At 50.1% G+C, this 18,655-nt stretch overlaps 1 protein-coding gene across 1 annotated transcript; it reads left to right on the forward strand.

Moving 5' to 3' along the window:
* The first annotated feature begins 524 nt into the window (after positions 1 to 524).
* Positions 525 to 18,455, forward strand: LOC138812705 (zinc finger protein 805-like). The gene is made up of 5 exons (XM_070000810.1): positions 525 to 719; positions 2,277 to 2,403; positions 2,912 to 3,007; positions 3,769 to 5,110; positions 16,983 to 18,455. The coding sequence occupies exons 1-5, from the start codon at positions 684 to 686 to the stop codon at positions 18,205 to 18,207; spliced, it is 2,826 nt and encodes a 941-aa protein (XP_069856911.1). The 5' UTR covers positions 525 to 683; the 3' UTR covers positions 18,208 to 18,455.
* The last annotated feature ends 200 nt before the right edge of the window (positions 18,456 to 18,655 follow it).

Here is an 18,655-nt window from a genome sequence, read left to right on the forward strand (position 1 = left end):
TAAAAACGGAATCATTTAGTTTCAGTCTTTTCTGATGGTGTGTGAGTTGGTGTATGGCAGTGCCTGAGGTTTGCATTCAGGGTGTCATGCTGGCCGGACAGGTGCTCTACCACTTGAGCCACTGATCAGACTTTTGTGTATATGCATGGGGGCTGGGGGGGGGAGTATTTTTGAAACAGGGTCTCACTTTATACCCAGGCCAGCTGGGATCCCGTTCGTGCTTCCGCTGGTCGTTGGGATGACAGCACGTGCCTCTCTACCCAACAGCCATCGGCGGAGACGGAGTCTCGGGAACTAAGCTGTGCTGCTCCGTGGTTCTCCTTTCCTCCGCATCTGTGGGTCCGCGCTCGAGGCAGTGAGTCTCCGTCTGCCCGCCCCGCAGGCCCTCCGGTGTCGCGAGGACTCGGGTCACAGACTTCCGGGATGTGCGACGGTGCAAGAACTACGCTACCCAGAAGGCATTGCGCTCTCGCCTCTGGCGCGTCGGACCGCGGGGCGCGGATGTCACTCCGGCGCGCCGGCTCTATCCGCGCCGGCTGTGGGGCGCGCGGCTGGGTCTCCGGTCGCTTCTCGCCGGTCCGGTGCGCCAGGAGCGTGTGGAGAAGGACGCTGTCCTCCGCTCCTCCGCATTCCTTCCGGGCGCCGAGGCCACGCACCGGGGGGCGGCGCCGGCGGGGCCCAGGATGGCAGGGACGCCGGCGCCCGCGGCCTGGGCCCAGGTGAGCGTGCGGGGCGGCGGGCGGCCGTGCGCGGCGGTGGGAGGCCCGGGGCCTCGCGGGTCAGCAGAGCGCAGACCCGGCCGTCACCGCCCGGCGGCGCGGAGCGACCGAGCTCCCGGACGGACGGCAGGCAGGCCGTGCTGAGAACTGGGCTTGGCGCTCCGCTCCGCGGCCACCCGCACAAAGACCCCCAGAAGTGGCGCGGGAAGGCCGGTCTCTCCTCGCGGTGCCAAGCAGGGAACTGAACTAGAACTCCGGCGACAGCCTGCCCGTCGGCCACCGCGGTGATAACAATTTACGTCGAGTGCGGGCCCACCGCGCCCTCCCCGCCCTCCCCGTCCCGGGCCGGAGCCCTGCAGTAAGGCCTCCCGCAGCTTCTCCGCCTCGCAGCCCCGCGCTAGGACTGATGGAGGTTGCGTGCCGAGGGTCCTGGTCACAGCCGTAATCCAGACTTTGAGCCAAGCCAAGGCCTGCACTAGTCTGCCTTGGCCGATCTCAGACTTTCTCCTTTCCTGTTTCTCCGACTCAGGAGATTAGACCCACAGACCACGCCGAGTTTTCTTCCTCTGTCAGACATTGCCCTTGTATTTCGCTCTGTCTCGACAAAGTCGAGTCAAAGCTGGGTGAATTTGACTGGGAAGGTGGCTCAGTGGTAGAGTGCTCACCCAGCATGCACGAAACCTTGGATTCGGTTCTTCAGTACCACATACACAGAAAAAGCCCGAAGTGGCGCTGTGGCTCTGGGGTAAAGTGCTAGCTTGAGCAAAGGAAGCTCAGGGACAGGGCCCCGGCCTGAGTTCAAGCCTCAGGACTTATCCAAATAATAATTTTAAAAAGCTGGGTGAGTTTGTGGAGGTCCCTTACCCTCAAGTCAGTGACCCCTGGAAGGAGTTGATGAGGTGTGTGCCTCAGAACCTGCAAGAGGAGTAACAATTCCTGAAGCCCACCGAGTGTGGAGTATTTTCTCTACAAATATAATGGCTGTTTTTTTTTTTTTTTTTTTTTTAATGAAATGAGAGTTAATGTTGAGCTGGACATTACAGCTTAGAGATGGTGTGAAGATCCTAAGACTGTATGACTGGCAGGTACCACTTGCGGTAGCTTTTGGGTTCTAGTGACCAGGGACTTGACTTCAGAGCTGGAGACTACTAGTCACTTTAACACAGAATGTTACCTTCTCAAGCACCTCGCTGAACCAGTAAGGCTCAGGCTGCATGGGACAGACACCTCACCAAAGTGATGTGGCTGGGGTAGTGCTGTTATCAATGTCATTGGTGTCATTGTCAGTGTTGTGATCATTTTCTGATTCCTGTAACATGAGAGAACCTTATTGTCTCCCCACCAGTCCATAAGTTGTTTCCATTGTCTGCCATTTTCTCAAAACTTCTTTCAGTATCGTATGAAGGAAAAGGTAGCTTTCTCCTTCCCCCTGGAGCCCAGCCCACAGCTTGGGCTGTGTGATTTGGGCCTTCATCTCTTTCTGTCTTTTTGAGTAAAGTATATATGACAGCCCATGTAATCACCCAAGGCCAGTACTAACACTTGTTGACTTTGCAGGTGTCTGTGACCATTGAGGATGTGGCCGTGACATTCACCCAGGAGGAGTGGAGGCAGCTGGACCCAGATCAGAAGACCCTGTACCAAGAGGTGATGATGGAGATCTTTGGGCTCCTGGCCTCACTGGGTAAGGCCATCTCCCTTCACCGTGCTGTGAACCTGCCTCTTCCCTTCCACCTCTGCCCCAGGCCTGGCTGACCCAGGCCTCTGAGCTCAGCTTTACCCCTCCAGGCCAGGTGCCAGTGGCTCACACCTGTAATCCTAGCTACTCAGGAGGCTGAGCTCTGAGGATCACAGTTCAAAAGCCAGCCCAGACAGGAAAGTCCATGAGACTCTTATCTTCAGTTAACCACCAGGAAACTGGGAGTGGAGCTATGGCTTGAAGTGGTAGTCTTTAGTGAAAGAACTCAGGGATAGTGCCCAGGCCCCGGGTTCAAGCCCCAGGACTGACAAAAAAGGAAAAAGAAACAGAACCATTAGGCTTCCAGCATAAAATTAAGTATATAGCGGCAGGAAATAGGTGTTTGCAAAACTCAGAGGCAGGATTTCCAGCCAGGCCCTATAAGCACTGATGGAAAAATTGAACCGCCACAGTTGAGTCCCAGTGGAGACTTAGGGTCTTTCTCACTGAACAGGGCATCCTGTTTCTAAGGCTGCGCTGATGGACCAACTGACCCATGGGCAAGAGCTGTGGATGGTGACACGGGGCCTCTCTAAAAGCACCTGTCCAGGTAAGCGTCTAGATCTTACAAGTGTGAGACTTTTAAGAGACCACTGGCCCTGGCACCCCCAGGAGACCTCTCGATGTGACCTTTCTGGGGGATTGTGGAGACACGGGAGCCCTTTGACCTGAGGCTCCTCTGCTCTCCAACCCTTCACACTTGTCACAGCCTCTGGGAAGTCTGCTTCATCAAACTCCAAACTAACTGCTATATTAAGCTCTAAAGTCTCAGTGACTCATTATGTGTAAATGTTCTTCTCATGGTGCAGAGAGGCCTGTGTGGGTCAGCTGAAAGCACTGTACCAAAGGTTTGGTAGGTATCACACCCTGCTGAATTCTGTCTCCAACCTGTAATTGATCAGGAGGTTTGGTTGGTATCTGTGGCTCAGAGCCCTGGTGGTTTACTTATTCACTGGGTTTTCTTGTTCAGCCAGCTTTTGGTCAAGGTCTTTGGAACACACAATCTAGGTGGTTCCAAATCATCTATGTGAAGGTATATGGGTTACCTGTGATGAAACAGTTGATCCAGAATTGAAGATATGCATATCTCTGTTGAAGACCCTCTGTCCCCTTGTCTACCCTCCCCACTAGGAGGGGAGTAGAGTCAAGTATTCAACTCAAGAAACAAAAACCAAAAAAACCCCAGAATTTCAAACCTGAGGCTTACCAAACATAAAGCCAAAGCTTCCAGCATCATTTTTTCCACTGCTGTTGGCATGTTGTTCTGTGTTCTCATTGCCAACTGTCCCTGTTACATTGAATGTGTTTCAGAAACCAAGGCCGCGGAACGTACGACCTGTGAGACAGCTGTGTGTGAGGGAGTCTCGTGCCGGGGAGTGTTAACAAGAGATGCGAGGCACTTGGAGTTGGCACAAGTTACAGGTCAGGAAGGCTCATCAGAATGGCAGGAAGGGCTCTTGAGTGCAGGATCGAATGCTCAGAGGGAAGAGCTCCCTGGGAACGTGAGCCTTGGATGGGATGGCTTCAGGGAGGCTCAGGACACGTGTTCCACCGTGGTCCCAGGACAGATCCTTCCGCAAGATGCTCTTCATGACTGTGACCCTGCTGGGTCAGACAGGGACCCCATGGCTCAGGAGGAAGAAAATCCCTTTAAGTGCAGTGAGTGTGGGAAAGGGTTCAACAAGAAACGTCTTCTTGCTCGACATGAGAGGATCCACTCTGGAGTAAAGCCGTACGAGTGCACAGAGTGTGGCAAGGCCTTCAGCAAGAGCACGTACCTCCTGCAGCACCACAGGGTCCACACGGGGGAGAGGCCCTACCAGTGCGGAGAGTGCGGTAAGGCCTTCAACCGCAAGTCCCACCTCACCCAGCACCAGCGCATCCACAGTGGGGAGAAGCCCTACAAGTGTGGGGAGTGCGGGAAGGCCTTCACCCACCGCTCCACCTTCGTCCTGCACAACAGGAGCCACACTGGAGAAAAACCGTTTGTGTGCAAAGAATGTGGGAAAGCCTTTCGAGATAGACCGGGTTTCATTCGACACTACATCATCCACAGCGGGGAGAATCCCTACGAGTGTTTTGAGTGCGGGAAGTTCTTCAAGCACAGGTCATACCTCATGTGGCACCAGCAGACGCACACGGGGGAGAAGCCCTTCGAGTGCAGCGAGTGCGGGAAGGTGTTTTGTGAAAGCGCCGCCCTGATCCACCACTATGTCATCCACACAGGAGAGAAGCCCTTTGAGTGTCTCCAGTGCGGGAAGGCCTTCAACCACAGGTCCTACCTCAAGAGGCACCAGCGCATCCACACTGGCGAGAAGCCTTATGTGTGCAGTGAGTGTGGAAAAGCCTTCACCCACTGCTCTACCTTCATACTGCACAAAAGGGCCCACACTGGAGAAAAGCCTTTTGCATGCAAGGAATGTGGGAAAGCCTTCAGCAATAGGGCAGACCTGATCCGGCACTTCAGCATCCACTCTGGGGAGAAGCCCTATGAGTGCATGGAGTGCGGAAAGGCCTTCAACCGAAGGTCAGGCCTTACGCGGCACAAGCGGATTCACAGTGGGGAGAAGCCCTATGAGTGTATTGAGTGTGGAAAGTCGTTCTGCTGGAGCACAAATCTCATCCGACACGCTGTCATCCACACGGGGGAGAAGCCCTATGAGTGCGGCCAGTGTGGCAAGGCCTTCAGCCGCAGCTCCTCCCTCTGTCAGCACCAAAAGAAGCACAGAGGGAGAAACCCCACCAGTGTGGCAGGTGGTGGGAGGACTTTCACGAGCGGTCAGACCTCTGTGGACATCCAGGAACTTCTGCTGAGGAACGACTTCTTGAATGTCTCCGTGGAGGGAAATCGTTTACAGGCAACTGATCATTCATACCAAAGAGAAACCCCTGTCACAGAGTCATGTACCTGAAGACCGCCTCAAGAAATTCATCCACCCAGCTCAGAGCATTCTCTGTGCAAGACTTCATCCAGGAGGTTCTGTGGGGTTTGTGCACTTGGGAAACCTTCAGCCACATCTCTCCTACTTCACAGTGCAGTGTTCTCTCAGGAATTTTTATACAAGGGAGGCGATAGAGAAGAAAATCCAGCTCTGCTTTCATATGGCCCCCTCCGGTCTCTGGCCCTGGTCCTCGGAGTTCCTCGGTTATTTAGGTGGAGAGGATTGTGGTTCAGGAGGTGAGGACACAGGCATGTGTGTCTTGTGTGCACATTGCTGTTCACTGTCAAGGGTCAGACGTGGAGGCTGGAGTGGATACTTGTCATGTTTTTCTTCTATAGCATTGAGCCTATTTTCATGGAGCACATGTTCTTGTGAGAGATATGAAGTTTTGCTTTATGAACTACTTTTATACTCGTTGCGTGCACGAGCGAGTGTGTGTGTTTATGTGTGTGTGGTGCTGGGAATTGAACTACCACCTTGAGCATGTTAAATAGGAGCATGCTAAGCATGTACTAATCACTCCCTCTCTAAGGACTGAGGAGTAGATGGGCACATTGTAACCTATTGTTTAAGGCTTGTTTTAAGTGTTTGACTTGCGTGGTTTTAATAACACTCTGATTTTTATCTTGGTCTGTTTACTTAATTGTTGTAACTGTCGTAAATCTTCACATGGGGTAAAGTGGTTCTTTCCATTACTATTTTAAATTGATCTGGTACCCTTTTTTTTTCTTCTTTTGCCTTCTTTATATGCTTAGGATTGTTTTGTTTTTATAATGAAATCTTGCTCAGATTTGATAGAAACAAATCTATAGATCAGATTTGAATTGGCATCTTTATTGTGTCCAGGCTCAGTTTATGAATATCATGTGCCATTTAACAATTTTTTATTTATTTTTTTAATTTTTTTTTGGGGGGGGTCCGGTTGTGGGGCCTGAACTCTGGTCCTGGGTGCTGTCCCTCAGCTCTTCAGCTCAAGGCTAGCAGCGTTCTACCACTTGAGCCACAGCGCCACTTCCGGCTTTTTTCTTTTTGCTTATGTGGTGCTGAGGAATCGAACCCAGGGCCTCAGGCATGCAAGGCAAGCGCTCTACCACTGAGCCACCTTCCCAGCCCATGGTGTGCCATTTAAATATTCTTTGACTTATTACTATTTTGTGGTTGACAACATATGGGTCCTGTACGCTTTTTGGCAGTACTGAGGTTTGAACTCAGGGACTTGTGATGATTAGCATTTTTGAAAAGATCTATGTCATCTTTCATAATTATATATGGCATTAATATTCAAGCTGCAACTGTCCACATGGCATTTGGTGTAGTATATAGAATTTATAATGTTTGAGACTATTGTTTTGATAGCCTACAACTGCTACACTCAACATTTCCAGTGTTTTTATAAAAAATTGACTTTACGGGCTGGGAAGGTGGCTCAGTGGTAGAGCGCTTGCCTTGCAAGCCTGAGGCCCTGGGTTCGATTCCTTAGCACCACATAAGCAAAAACAAAAAAGCCAGAAGTGGCAGAGGTAGAGTGCTAGCCTTGAGCTGAAGATCTGAGGGATAGCTCCCAGGCCTAGAGTTCAGGGCCCACGACCGGACCAAAAAAAAAAAAAAGACTTTACAATATTTGGAACTATTGCTTTGATCCTGCAACTGCTAAACTCAGCATTTCCAGTGTTTTTTTTTTTAAATTTTGAGAATGCTTAGGATTTTAAAGAGAAGTGTTGTCTATAACACTTACTTCTTGTCTGTGTTACGGAGCCAGGCAGGATTTCCACCATGGGGGTGAGCAGGACTAGAAAGAACTTAGCCTTACTTCCTTCCTGGTATCCCATGTTGTTTCTCCTAAGTATGTTGTTAGATATATTTGATTTTTTTTTTTTTTTTTGGTTGTGGGACTTGAACCCAGGGCCTGGGCACTGCCTCTTGGGCTGTTTTACTCAAGGCTACTGCTCTACCACTTTGAGACCCAGAGCCACTTCTTCTGGTTAACTGGAGATAAGAGGCTCCTGGACCTTCCTGCCTGGGCTGGAGCCTCAGATCTCAGCCTTTTGAGTAGCTATGATTACTGGCGTGAGCCACCAGCGCCTGGCATACACTTCTTATATTTTTAAATCACATTTAGAAAACTTCCCTTCTGGCCGGGTGCCGGTGGCTCACGCCTGTAATCTTAGCTACTCAGGAGGCTGAGATCTGAGGACCGCAGTTCAAAGCCACCTGGGGCAGGAAGGTCTGTGAGACCCTTATCTCCAATAAACTACCAGAAAACCAGAAGGGGGGCTGTGGCTCAATTGGTAGAGCACTTGCCTTGAGCTGAAGAGCTGAGGGACAGTGCCCAGGCCCATAGTTCAAGCTCCATGACCGACCCCTCCCCCCCCCAAAAAAATCCCTTCTGTTCTTGGTTTGCTGAGTTACTTTGTTGTTATTACAGCCTATTGAAATTTGTCAGATGCTTCTGATCGGTTGTGATCATGATGTATTTCTACCATAGATGGTCGGTATGGTATACTATACTAGGTTTTTAATATTGAACAAGATTTGCATTCTTGAATAATCCCCATTTGGTCATGGAGTATGGTTACGTTTGTGCATTAGGTTATTCCATTTGCTACTCTTTTATTGAGACTCCCCTAACTATGTGAGTGATAATAATAATATGCAGCTTTTTCTTTTTAGGGACCCCATTGGTGTCAAATTGTTACTGAGGCAATACTAGTGCCCTCTCCTGCCAGTTGGGCAGGGTGTTTTTCTCCTCATGCATATTTGTTCTTATAATGTTGGTAGCATTCTCCAGTGAAGCACATGGGGCTGGAAGATGTTTAATTATGTATTTATTTTATTTAAACATAGAGAACTATTGTGTGTTTCATATTGAATGAACTTTTATGGTTTTATGCAAACTTCTAATTTGTTTGAAGTGTATTCCCTTATTATCCTTTGGATAATAGCAGGATCTATATTGTGTGCTGCTTCATTCCTAATAACAGAAGTTTATCCATTTATCTCTGATCTTTGTAATCATAGACATATATCCATTTTTCTTGGTCATATCAAATTAATCAGCACTTTGTATCAGTGTTTTTGTTTTTTCTCTACTTCCAATTTCACTGATTTCTCTGAAGTACATTATAACATGTGTTCTATTTGCTTAGTATCTGGTTCTGAGTAATTTCTTGAGGTGGATGTTTATAGATTATTGCTCTTAGGCTTTTTCCTTTTTTTTTTTTTTCCATTGGTCCTGAAGCTTGAACTCAGGGCTTGGGTGCTATTCTTTAGCTCTTTTTGCTCAAGACTAGCGCTCTACCACTCTGAGCCACAGCACCACTTCCAGTTTTGGAATGCTTAATTAGAGATAAGAGTCTCATGGGAGACTTTACTGCCCATGCTGGCTTTGAACCACCATCCTCAGATTTCAGCCTCCTGTGTAGCTAGGATTACAGGCATGAGCCACTGGCACCCAGCTGAAGTTCACGCCTTCTAAACCCAAATGTGATCTTCACTGGGACTAATGCCTTTCCACTTGTGAAAGGTCTGCCATTGGTATAGCCATATCATTCTTTTTCTTCTAGAAGCACCTTTATGTTTCTTTCCTGAAGGCTGTTTTTGTGTGGTGCAGGATTCGGGGAGGGCAGATCTATTCTTTTAGTACTAATGTCTATTCCTTCTGCTCACCAGATTTCTGATGAGTTTATTTGAACCTGTAATGTTTATAGAGTCTGGGAATTGTGTGGTGCACACCTGTAATCGCAGCTATTCGAGAAGTAAAGATTAGGAGTCAGCCCAGGTTTTTTGTGAGCAAGATCCCCATCTCAATCAGGACGGGTATGGTGGTATGCACCTGTCATTTCAGCTGTGAGAGAGGCATATGTTGACCGAGGCTAGCCCCAGGTTAAAATTCATTTTTTTGGGGGGGGGGGTCCGGTCATGGGGCCTGAACTCTGGGCCTGGGCGCTGTCCCTCATCTCTTCAGCTCAAGGCTGGCTCTCTACCACTTGAGCCACAGCGCCACTTCCAGCTTTTGTTTTTCTTTTTGCTTATGTGGTGCTGAGGAATTGAACCCAGGGCCTCATGCATGCAAGGCAAGCACTCTACTACTGAGCCACCTCCCCCCCCCCTCCCAGATTAAAATTCAGTACCTTGCCTGAAAAAAAAATAAAGGCTTAAGTGGAGTATCTGCCTAACAGCAAGTCTGAGGCCCTCCCTGTGTAAAGACAATAGTATACCACAATAAAGTGTGTGCAGACTTACTCTCACAGATTTGTGTTTTTCACTTGGAAGCAGTGGGTGCAGTCGGCCCCACTAGCTGAGGCGGTCTACAGAAACATGCTGAGTGAGACCTACCGGAACCTGATCTGGTATGAACCCAGTCCACAGATGGCCTCTCCTTGGTAGAAATCTGGTCTCTGTCTCCAGTGCTTGGGGATCGGGTACTTTGCTTTTCAAAGACTTAAATGTTCACAGAATTTTTTTTAATGTTTGTTACAAGCAAAAGCTCTGTTTATTTGCCCATTTCACAAATGAACAGTCTCAGCTAAGTGGACAGTTTGTTTTGTCTCTTGGATGGATAGTGAGCAGGGACCTGACCTAGCACGTTATCTTCATGCTCTGTGCCTTTGCTCTGACTTATTACTGGATAATATGATGGCAATCTGTATCTACTTGCTCTCTACTCAATTTAGATATCCAGCTTTCATTTTTTGATTTTTTTTGGGGGGGCGGGGGGAAGGGTCTGGTCATGGGTCCTGAACTCTGGGCCTGGGCGCTGTCCCTCAGCTCTTCAGCTCAAGGCTAGTGCGCTACCACTTGAACCACAGCGCCACTTTCGGCTTTTTTTCCCTGCTTATGTGGTCCTGAGGAATCAAGCCCAGGGCCTCATGCATGCAAGGCAAGCGCTCTACCACTGAGCCACCTTCCCAGCCCCTTTTTGATGTTTTTAATATCCAGATTCCCTGAGAAAAAATGTGTGGCATTTATCTGTGTTGGGCTTATTTTTCATTTTTTTTTGCCAGGCCTGGGGCTTGAACCCTGGGCCTGGGCGCTGTCCCTGAGCTTCTTTCTGCTCAAGTCAAAAAAAAAAAAGAAAAGAAAAAAAGCACTTGAGCCATGGCACCACTTCTGGCTTTTTCTAATTTATTGGAGAAGAGAGTCTCAACGGACTTTCCTGCCTGGGCTGGCTTCCAACCGTAATCCTCAGGTCTCGGCCTCCAGAGGTAGCCAGGATTTCAAGCCTGAGGCACAGGCACCTCCTCCATGTTACTACAGATGACCGGCGGTCGTTCTTCATGGTCGTGCAGGATAGAGCCGCGTGGTGTCGATAGGCCGGGAGTAATCTGTGGCTGGGTGACATGACAGCCTGGTCGCGGTGCCACCGGGCCCGCCGCTCTCGTTCCCTTGACACCGCTCTGACCGGCCGCGGGGCCCAGGATGCGGCTCCCGCACGGGGAGCCCCTCCCCGCTCACCCCGCAGCAGCTGCCCGCCCTGAAGGAGCCGCCCCAGTCCAGCGCCCGCCGGGCTCCGCGCGCCAGGGGCGGGATTTCCGTCGCCAGCCTTCTGACGCCTTAGTCCGGAGCCGGAAGTGCCTGCGAACTCGTGTGCTTCCCGGCCGGGCGTCCTCTGGCGAGCGGGGACGAGCTGGGGCCTCAGGGGAGAGGGCGCGGAGGGCGGCCTGGCGCCCCGGGCTCTGTCCCGGCGACTCGTCCTCCGTCGCCCAGTCATGCCCGGCGCGGCGGACGCTGAGCGCTGCCCGGCGTCTCCACCCATGGACACGGCCCAGGTGAATAGCGGTGCTTTCTGCATGTGGGGGTGGCCGGGCCAGTGAAGACGAGCGCGAGACCTGGACACCGAGTTGGAGGCTCCGGGAACCTCGGGTCTCTAGGCCCCAGAGACCGTGTAGACGGCCGGAGTCCGGCCCAGAATGGTGGCCTGGGAGCCGGGGCGGGTTGTGGGGGCTGAGACTCGGGGCTGGGCGGCTGCAGTATGGAGGGAAAGGGTAGCTCTAGGACCTGGATGCAATCCACTGTCACAGCCCGGATGCCTGTGGATGGTTGTCTGGCGGTAGGGAAGGAAGAAACCTGGTGGTTTCTTAAGCAGGATGACCAGATTTCTCAGGGAGATCTCCGTGCCCCTGGATTCGTGGATTCTGTCCTGTCTGCACTTGAGTCTAGGGCCTTGAGTTCAGGACAGGCCTCTTCACTGCTGTTGCCTGTGAAATGAGGACTAGAAGAATGCAGGAAGCTAGAGCGTGGGGAAGCCTCCTGCCGGACCAAGTGTTCAGACATCATTTTCTGCACATTTGCCTGGTTCAGCTCTGAGCTGGATACAGTGGTAAAAGGGTCGTGAGGAAGAGAAGAGGCTTCATTGGTGCCAATTCCTGCTCTGTTCTTTTGAGTATAAGGAGGAGAGGAACTGAAGGCCGGTGCATGTGAGTGGACAGCCTGTGGGGTGGAAGATGTAGCCTCTGGCCCTAACCATCTCGCTCACCTTCATGCTAGGGTTGTGTGACCTTCCAGGATGTGTTTGTGAGCTTTTCCAGGGAGGAGTGGGAACTCCTTAACAAAGCCCAGAAAGTCCTGTACTTTGATGTGATGCTGGAGATCTTTGCACTTGCGGCCATACCTGGTAAGTCTTACCTAGTGGTCTACTGCTGCCTGAAAATTGTCCTGAAATTTGTTTATGTTGTCAGTCAGGGAGCTTGAACTCAGGACCTGGGCACTGACCCTCAGCTCTTTTGCTCAAGGCTAATGCTCTACTACTTTGAGTCACAGCTCTACTTCTAGATAAGAGTGTCCTGGGGACTTTCCTTCCCCAGTGGCTGGCTTTGAACCACAATCCTACTGAGTAGTTAGGATGACAGGCTTGGGCCACCAGTGCCCAGTCTCTGTCCTCAAATTTAATGGCTTAAAACACCAAGAGACTATGACCTCTCAGTTTTGGTGCCTCAGGACACTGCTCAGCGCTCTTGTGGGTGCTGTGGGCCCCGTCTCTCTTGTGAGACTTCAGGCAGGCTGTCAACTGATGTGGCCTGTCTGGGCCAGAATCCACTCACAAGCATGGTGCAGGGCCACTATTTCCTTGCTGGCTGTTGGCAGTAGACTCTGTTTCTTATCATGTTACCCTTTTTGGACTTTCCTCATATCATGGAGTCTGACTTCTTGTAGGCATATGAGGAAGAGATAATACCCAGGGGTAGAAGCTGTGGTGACATCTGATCCTGAAATTGACATTCATCACTTTTGGCACATTCTTTTCCTTAGAAATGAGCCAGTCCATCTAGGGTTGTGGCTCAAGCCTGTAATCCTAGCTAATTGGAAGATGGAGGTCAAGGGTTCATGTTTAGAAGCCAGCCTGGTGTAAGAGTTTGTGAGACTCGGTCTTGGTCAGTGGCTAGGCACCATGGTGTGTGCCTATCAGCCCAGAAAGAGGGAAACACAGGAAGAATTGTAGTCTCAGCTGGCATTGACATAAAGCCAGACCCTGTGTTGAAAATGAAGTAGGCCCTGAGAGGAGACTCGAGCTGGGACAGCTTCTTTACAGGCTTTGTTTTTGTTTTAGGGATTTTAGGAAAAACAAACAAACAAAAACCTTGGCTCCAACCAGCCCAGTTCTTGGAATGAAAAGAATGCCTCTAGGTCCCCCTCCCCTTAACAACTTAACCCACCTTCATTGTTAAGGACTGACCAGATTAAACAGATAGCCAGTAATCCGGCTCAAACTGGCGTGTTGGCTCAAACTGGGTTGGCTGGCGTGTTGGTGACACCCTGAGTTTACTATAAACTCCGCCTTTTTCACGTGCTTATGTTAAACTCCTTTGTGTATGTTTACCTTAAGCTCCACTTTACCTTTGAATTCGTGAGTCATTTAAACCAAAAGTGATAGGCTGGTTTAAACAGCCATTATGTGACAAAGTGTAACCTCATTGGCCACCTGCGTGTGGTCTGGTATGACTGTGCAATCTTTTGGGTGTGTGAAAATCTCATTGATCGCCTACATGACCAGGCTTCACCTTGTGATTTTTGCCTTTAAAAACCTAAGCACGTGGGCCGCTCGTGGTCGCAGTATCATCTCCTGAGCCCTGGCCGGTCAGTGTAGGAACCTTCTCAGTAAAGTTGCTTCTTTAATATCAACTTTGTTGCGGTGGGCTCTGTCACTCCGGACGACTAGGTGGGCTTGCCTGCTTGAGTAGGGGTCTTCCTACTACAAAAACAGTGTTAAAGCCGGGCGCTGGTGGCTCACACCTGTAATCCCAGCTACTCAGGAGGCTGAGATCTGAGGATTGCGGTTCAAAGCCAGCCCGGGCAGGAGAGACCGTGAGACTCCTATCTCCAATAAAACCACCAGAAAACCGGAAGTGGCGCTGTAGCTCAAGTGGTTAGAGCACTCGCCTTGAGCTGAAGAGCTGAGGGACAGCGCCCAGGACCAGAGTTCACGCCCCACGACCGACCAAAAAAAAAAAACTGAAAAAGGACTGAATGAATGGTTAGATTGATAGTGGGCATGCTTAGCAATTGTGAGGCCCTGAGTTCAAAGCCTCATTACTGCCAAAATGAGTAAGTGAATGGATGAACAGGTGAATGAGCCTGTCAGTGCATGCTTTAATGAGGGACACGGGTGTTGTGAGAAGAATCACGGGTAGCCATTTTGAGGATGCTATCTACCAGCCTTCTAGCCCAACCTTGATGGAGTTTGATTGTCTCCCGGGGGCATCCCTTCCTGTTCAGCCCGACCGCTGCCTGATTTCCTTTTCCCGTTCCCACAATAGGTACTGTTTTCCAGGGATTTGACTGTGCCCTTTTTGAGTAGTCCCCCCAAACTTTACCACACTCTTTCTGCATTTTTTATTTGCTGACGACTTCACCTGTACTTCACTGATCATTTTCAGAGTCTGAGTAGACGCAAGACTTTCCTGCATGATTTGATTTGGGGGTTCTTTTGTTGTTGGTACTGGAGCTTGCACTCCGGGCCTCATGCTCTTGCTTGATTTACTTTTTGGCTCACAGCTGGTGCTCTCCACTGGAGCCATGCCTCCAATCCAGCATTTTTGCTGGTTACTTGGAGATAGAATCTCAAAGACTTTTCTGTCCAAGCTAGCTTTGAACAGTGGCTCTCAGATCTCAGCCTCCTGATCATCAAGGTTTACAGGCATGAGTCACCAGAGACCAACTTTTTCTTAAAAAGATATTTTATTTGACCAGGTGTCAGTGGCTTACTCTTGTAATCCTAGCTACTCAGGAGGCTGAGATCTGAAGATCCCAGTTCAAAGCCAGCCCCGGCAAGAAAGTCCATCAGACTCTTATCTCCAGTTAATCACTAGAAAACTGGAGGTGGTGCTGTGGCTCAAGTGGTAGAGTTCTAGCCTTGAGCTGAAAAGCTGAGGAACAACACCCAGGCCAAGTTCAAGCCCCAAGACCAACAATTGTTTTTGTTTTTTTAATCAGTCTCTGGTAGCTCACACCTATAATCCTAGCTACTCAGGAGGCTGAGATAGTCCAGGCTGGAAAGTGTGAGACTTGGGGGCTGGGAAGGTGGCTCAGTGGTAGTGTTTGCCTCGCATGCATGAGGCCCTGGGTTTGATTCCTCAGCACCACATAAGCAGAAAAAGCCGGAAGTGGCTCAAGTTGTAGAGCTCCAGCCTTTAGCTGAAGAGCTGAGGGACAGAGCCTAAGCCCAGAGTTCAGACAAGAAAGAGAGAGAGGAGTGGGGGGAGGGGGGAGGGTGAGACTCTTATTTCCAATTAACTACTAGAAAACTGGAAGTGGTACTGTGGTTCAAAGTAGTAGAGCCCTAGCCTTGAGCAAAAAAGCTCAGGGACAGTGCCCAGGTCATGAGTTCAAGCTCCATGACTGACCAGAAAAAAATTGTTTTCTCTCATGTGTGCTGCCTCGATCTCTGACTTTAGTTTTATTATAGTTTGCTTTTTAAGAGCCTATGTAAACAGATTCATTGAATTAAAACTCCTTTATACAACTACTTGAATATTAAATCACAGAGCTGGGTGCCAATGGCTCACACCTGTAATCCCAGATATTCAGGAGGCTAAGATCTGAGGATCACGGTTCAAAGTCAGCCCAGGCAGGAAAGGCCGTGAAACTCTTATGTCCAATAAACCACCAGAAAACCGGAAAGGGCACCTCAAGTGGTAGAGTGCTAGCTTTGAGCTGAAGAACTGACGGACAGTACTCAGGCCCAGAGTTGAAACCCCATAACCAACCCCCCCCCAAAAAAAAAAAGATTAAATTACAGAGGTATGGAAAACCCTGATGTATAAAGGAGGCTTGGTGAAGGCCTGGCCCACTGAATGGGAACCAAATGGTGGAGGTAGGGTGTCAGGTTGGAGCTGTTCCAATCAGACTGTCAACTGGCCCTTTGTCCAGCAAGATTCTGTTACCAAGGTTCATGATGGTCCTCACTGCTCTTTCTACCCTATTTTTGTCACTGCCCACCTGTCATTCTCTCCTTGCTTCCTCCGGACATTTTTCCTGTCTCTGCCTTATAGTAGGTCACTCCTCGTAATGGTCAGAACACAGTATGCATTGTGTACATTCAAATCTTTGAGAATACTGTCGATGTAAAGCTCACTTACACCTGCCACCAAACACCCTATGAAAACCCTTGTGCAAGGGATTTCCTCTGCTCTGCCCTGCCCTCTGTGGAGGCTGTAGTGACAGCTGACTCTTCTTAACGCTGACCTCAGCTCCCTTGGCTCTCAGCCAGCTATTAATGTGCTGAGACCACTGCTGGCTTCCAACCAAAGGGAACCAGGTTGTCACCAACATTTCTCTGCTTTTAGGTTGCTGGTGTGAAGCAGAGGCCGGTGAGGCCCTTTCTGAGAAACATGTTTCTGTGGAAGGAGTGTCACCAGTCAGGAGTCCCGAGCCAGTTGTGCGGATCCAAAATGCCTGCCTGCGTGAGGACTGGGAGCCCCTGCTGGAGCACACTGTGCACCTGGCTGAGCACCAGGACTCGTCCCTGCACACACTGCTTATCTGCGCCCCTGGTGGGAAAGGATTCTGCTGGCGCCAGAAGCGAAATTGCGGAGAGAATTCCTTCGGTGTAGGCCATGCAGGGACTTGGTTGGTGAGGAGCTGTGTAGTCCACACAGTAAGGACCCCCTTTTCCTGCAGGGAAGCAGGGATGGCGGTGCAAAGCAGCTCCAGCCTCCTCAGTCACCTGACCGCTCAGAGTGGAGGGAGCCCACAGCACGCCTGCGTGGAGCCATCCCCAAACGGTCTCGGGCAGCAGCATGAAGACCGTAACAGACAGGCACTTTCCACTTCCAGAGGTGATGAGAGAGCCATGCAGGGCTCAGTTCTCCTTGACAGCCAAACTGCTCGCTCTGACGTGAGCCCCGTTAGGTGCCTACCAGGTGGAATGGCATTCAAGGAAGAGTCAACTCCTAGTCACAGGGGAGTTCCCGGCAGAACACCGCATGTGTGTGAGGAGTGTGGTAAGGCCTTTTCTCGCCCATCTCACCTAAAGATTCACCAGAAATGTCACACTAGAAAAGCACATTACACGTGCAGCGATTGTGGGAAGACAGTGAGCCGCAGAGACCTACTCATTCAGCACCGGAGAGTCCACACAGGAGAAAGACCCTTTGAGTGCCGTGAGTGTGGCAAAGCCTTCAGACGTAAAGACACGCTTGTTCAACACCAAAGATTTCACACCGGAGAGAGGCCTTACAAGTGTGCTGAATGTGGGAAATTCTTCAGCCATAGCTCTCACCTGATCGAGCACTGTAGAATTCACACTGGAGCTAGGCCTTACCAGTGTGTGGAGTGTGGGAAATTCTTTAGCCATAAGTCCAGCTTCCTTAAACATCAGAATGTCCACTCGGGAGTGAGGTCGTATGTGTGCAGCCAGTGTGGGAAAGCCTTTGGCTGCAAAGACACCCTTGTTCAGCACGAGACAGTTCACACGGGAGCAAGGCCTTACCGGTGCACTCAGTGTGGGAAGGCCTTCAGCCGCAAAGACACACTCTCAAAGCACCGCAAGATTCACACTGGGGAGAGGCCCTATGAGTGCCATGAGTGTGGAAAGTTATTCAGACGTAGTTCCAACCTTATTGAGCACCAGAGAATTCACACTGGAGCAAAGCCTTATGAGTGCAACAAGTGTGGGAAATGCTTTAGTCACAAGTCCACCCTCATTCTACACCAGCGAGTCCACACGGGAGCAAGGCCCTACGTGTGCAATGATTGTGGGAAAGCCTACATCTGCAGCTCCCACCTCATCCAACACAAGAAGGTTCACACAGGAGCAAGGCCTTATGGGTGCACTCAGTGTGGGAAGGCCTTCAGCAGCAGAAACACACTCGCGAAGCACCGCAAGATTCACACTGGGGAGCGGCCCTATGAGTGTGGTGAGTGTGGAAAGTTATTCAGACAAAGTTCCAACCTTATGGTGCACCAGAGAATTCACACTGGAGCAAAGCCTTATGAGTGTCACAAGTGTGGCAAATGCTTTAGTCACAAGACCACCCTCATTCTACACCTGAGAGTCCACACGGGAACGAGGCCCTATGTGTGTGATGAGTGTGGGAAAGCCTATGTCAGCAGCTACCACCTCGTCCAACATAAGAAGGTCCACACAGGAACAAGATCCTATGAATGCAGCCAGTGTAGAAAACTCTTCAGGTGCAACTCCAGCCTTGTTCTCCATCAGAGAGTTCACACTGGAGAGAAGCCTTATGTTTGCCCTTGTGGGAAAGCCTACAGCAGAAAATCCAATCTCTCTCGGCACCAGAAAGTTCATGTTGGAGAAAGGTCTCATGCCCTCAGCCGTCTTGGTGATCCTTTTGTCAAATCTTTTGAGTAGCTTCCAAAAAAAAAAAAAATTGAGAAAGGTCTTGTGTGTGCAGAAACTTTTCTGTTTCCTCTTCCAAGCAAATAGGAACCATTTCAGAAGTCCACTATCAGCCTGCAGGTTCGCCTCATCTGTCCTTTTATCTTTTGGGGAAGCTTTCCTTTCAGCATGGCATGTGAGAGGTTTTCATGAGAAGTGGATTTCTAAGCTGTCCAGGGCTTTTGCAGCCATCGTACTATTAGAACTTGTGTTAGTCACTGTGTCCCGCTCTAGTCAGGCAGATGTTGCTCACTTCCCTATTCTTTACATGAATTTGTAAATGGGAGCACCCCAAGGGCCCTGTTTCCCCTCTTACCATTGGATTCCAAGTGGACATCATCTAGCCCTGGCCAAAAGCAACTAAGCTAGAGTCTGCTAGAAATGTTCAGCTAAGTTTTCCCTATACAGAAAACATTAACTG

The sequence above is a fragment of the Dipodomys merriami genome, unplaced genomic scaffold, assembly GCF_024711535.1.
Source record: "Dipodomys merriami isolate MVZ:Mamm:240054 unplaced genomic scaffold, mDipMer1.0.p SCAF_57, whole genome shotgun sequence".
Classification (NCBI taxonomy): domain Eukaryota; kingdom Metazoa; phylum Chordata; class Mammalia; order Rodentia; family Heteromyidae; genus Dipodomys; species Dipodomys merriami.

What these genes read in the sequence shown, in the direction of transcription:
- LOC138812705 (XM_070000810.1), top strand. Translation starts at nt 684, where the DNA reads ATGGCAGGGACGCCGGCGCCCGCGGCCTGGGCCCAG. An exon ending in CGCCCGCGGCCTGGGCCCAG is followed by an intron (nt 720 to 2,276) that starts GTGAGCGTGCGG and finishes TTGACTTTGCAG; the next exon opens with GTGTCTGTGACCATTGAGGA. An exon ending in GTCATCCACACGGGGGAGAA is followed by an intron (nt 5,111 to 16,982) that starts GCCCTATGAGTG and finishes CACAGGAGAAAG; the next exon opens with ACCCTTTGAGTGCCGTGAGT.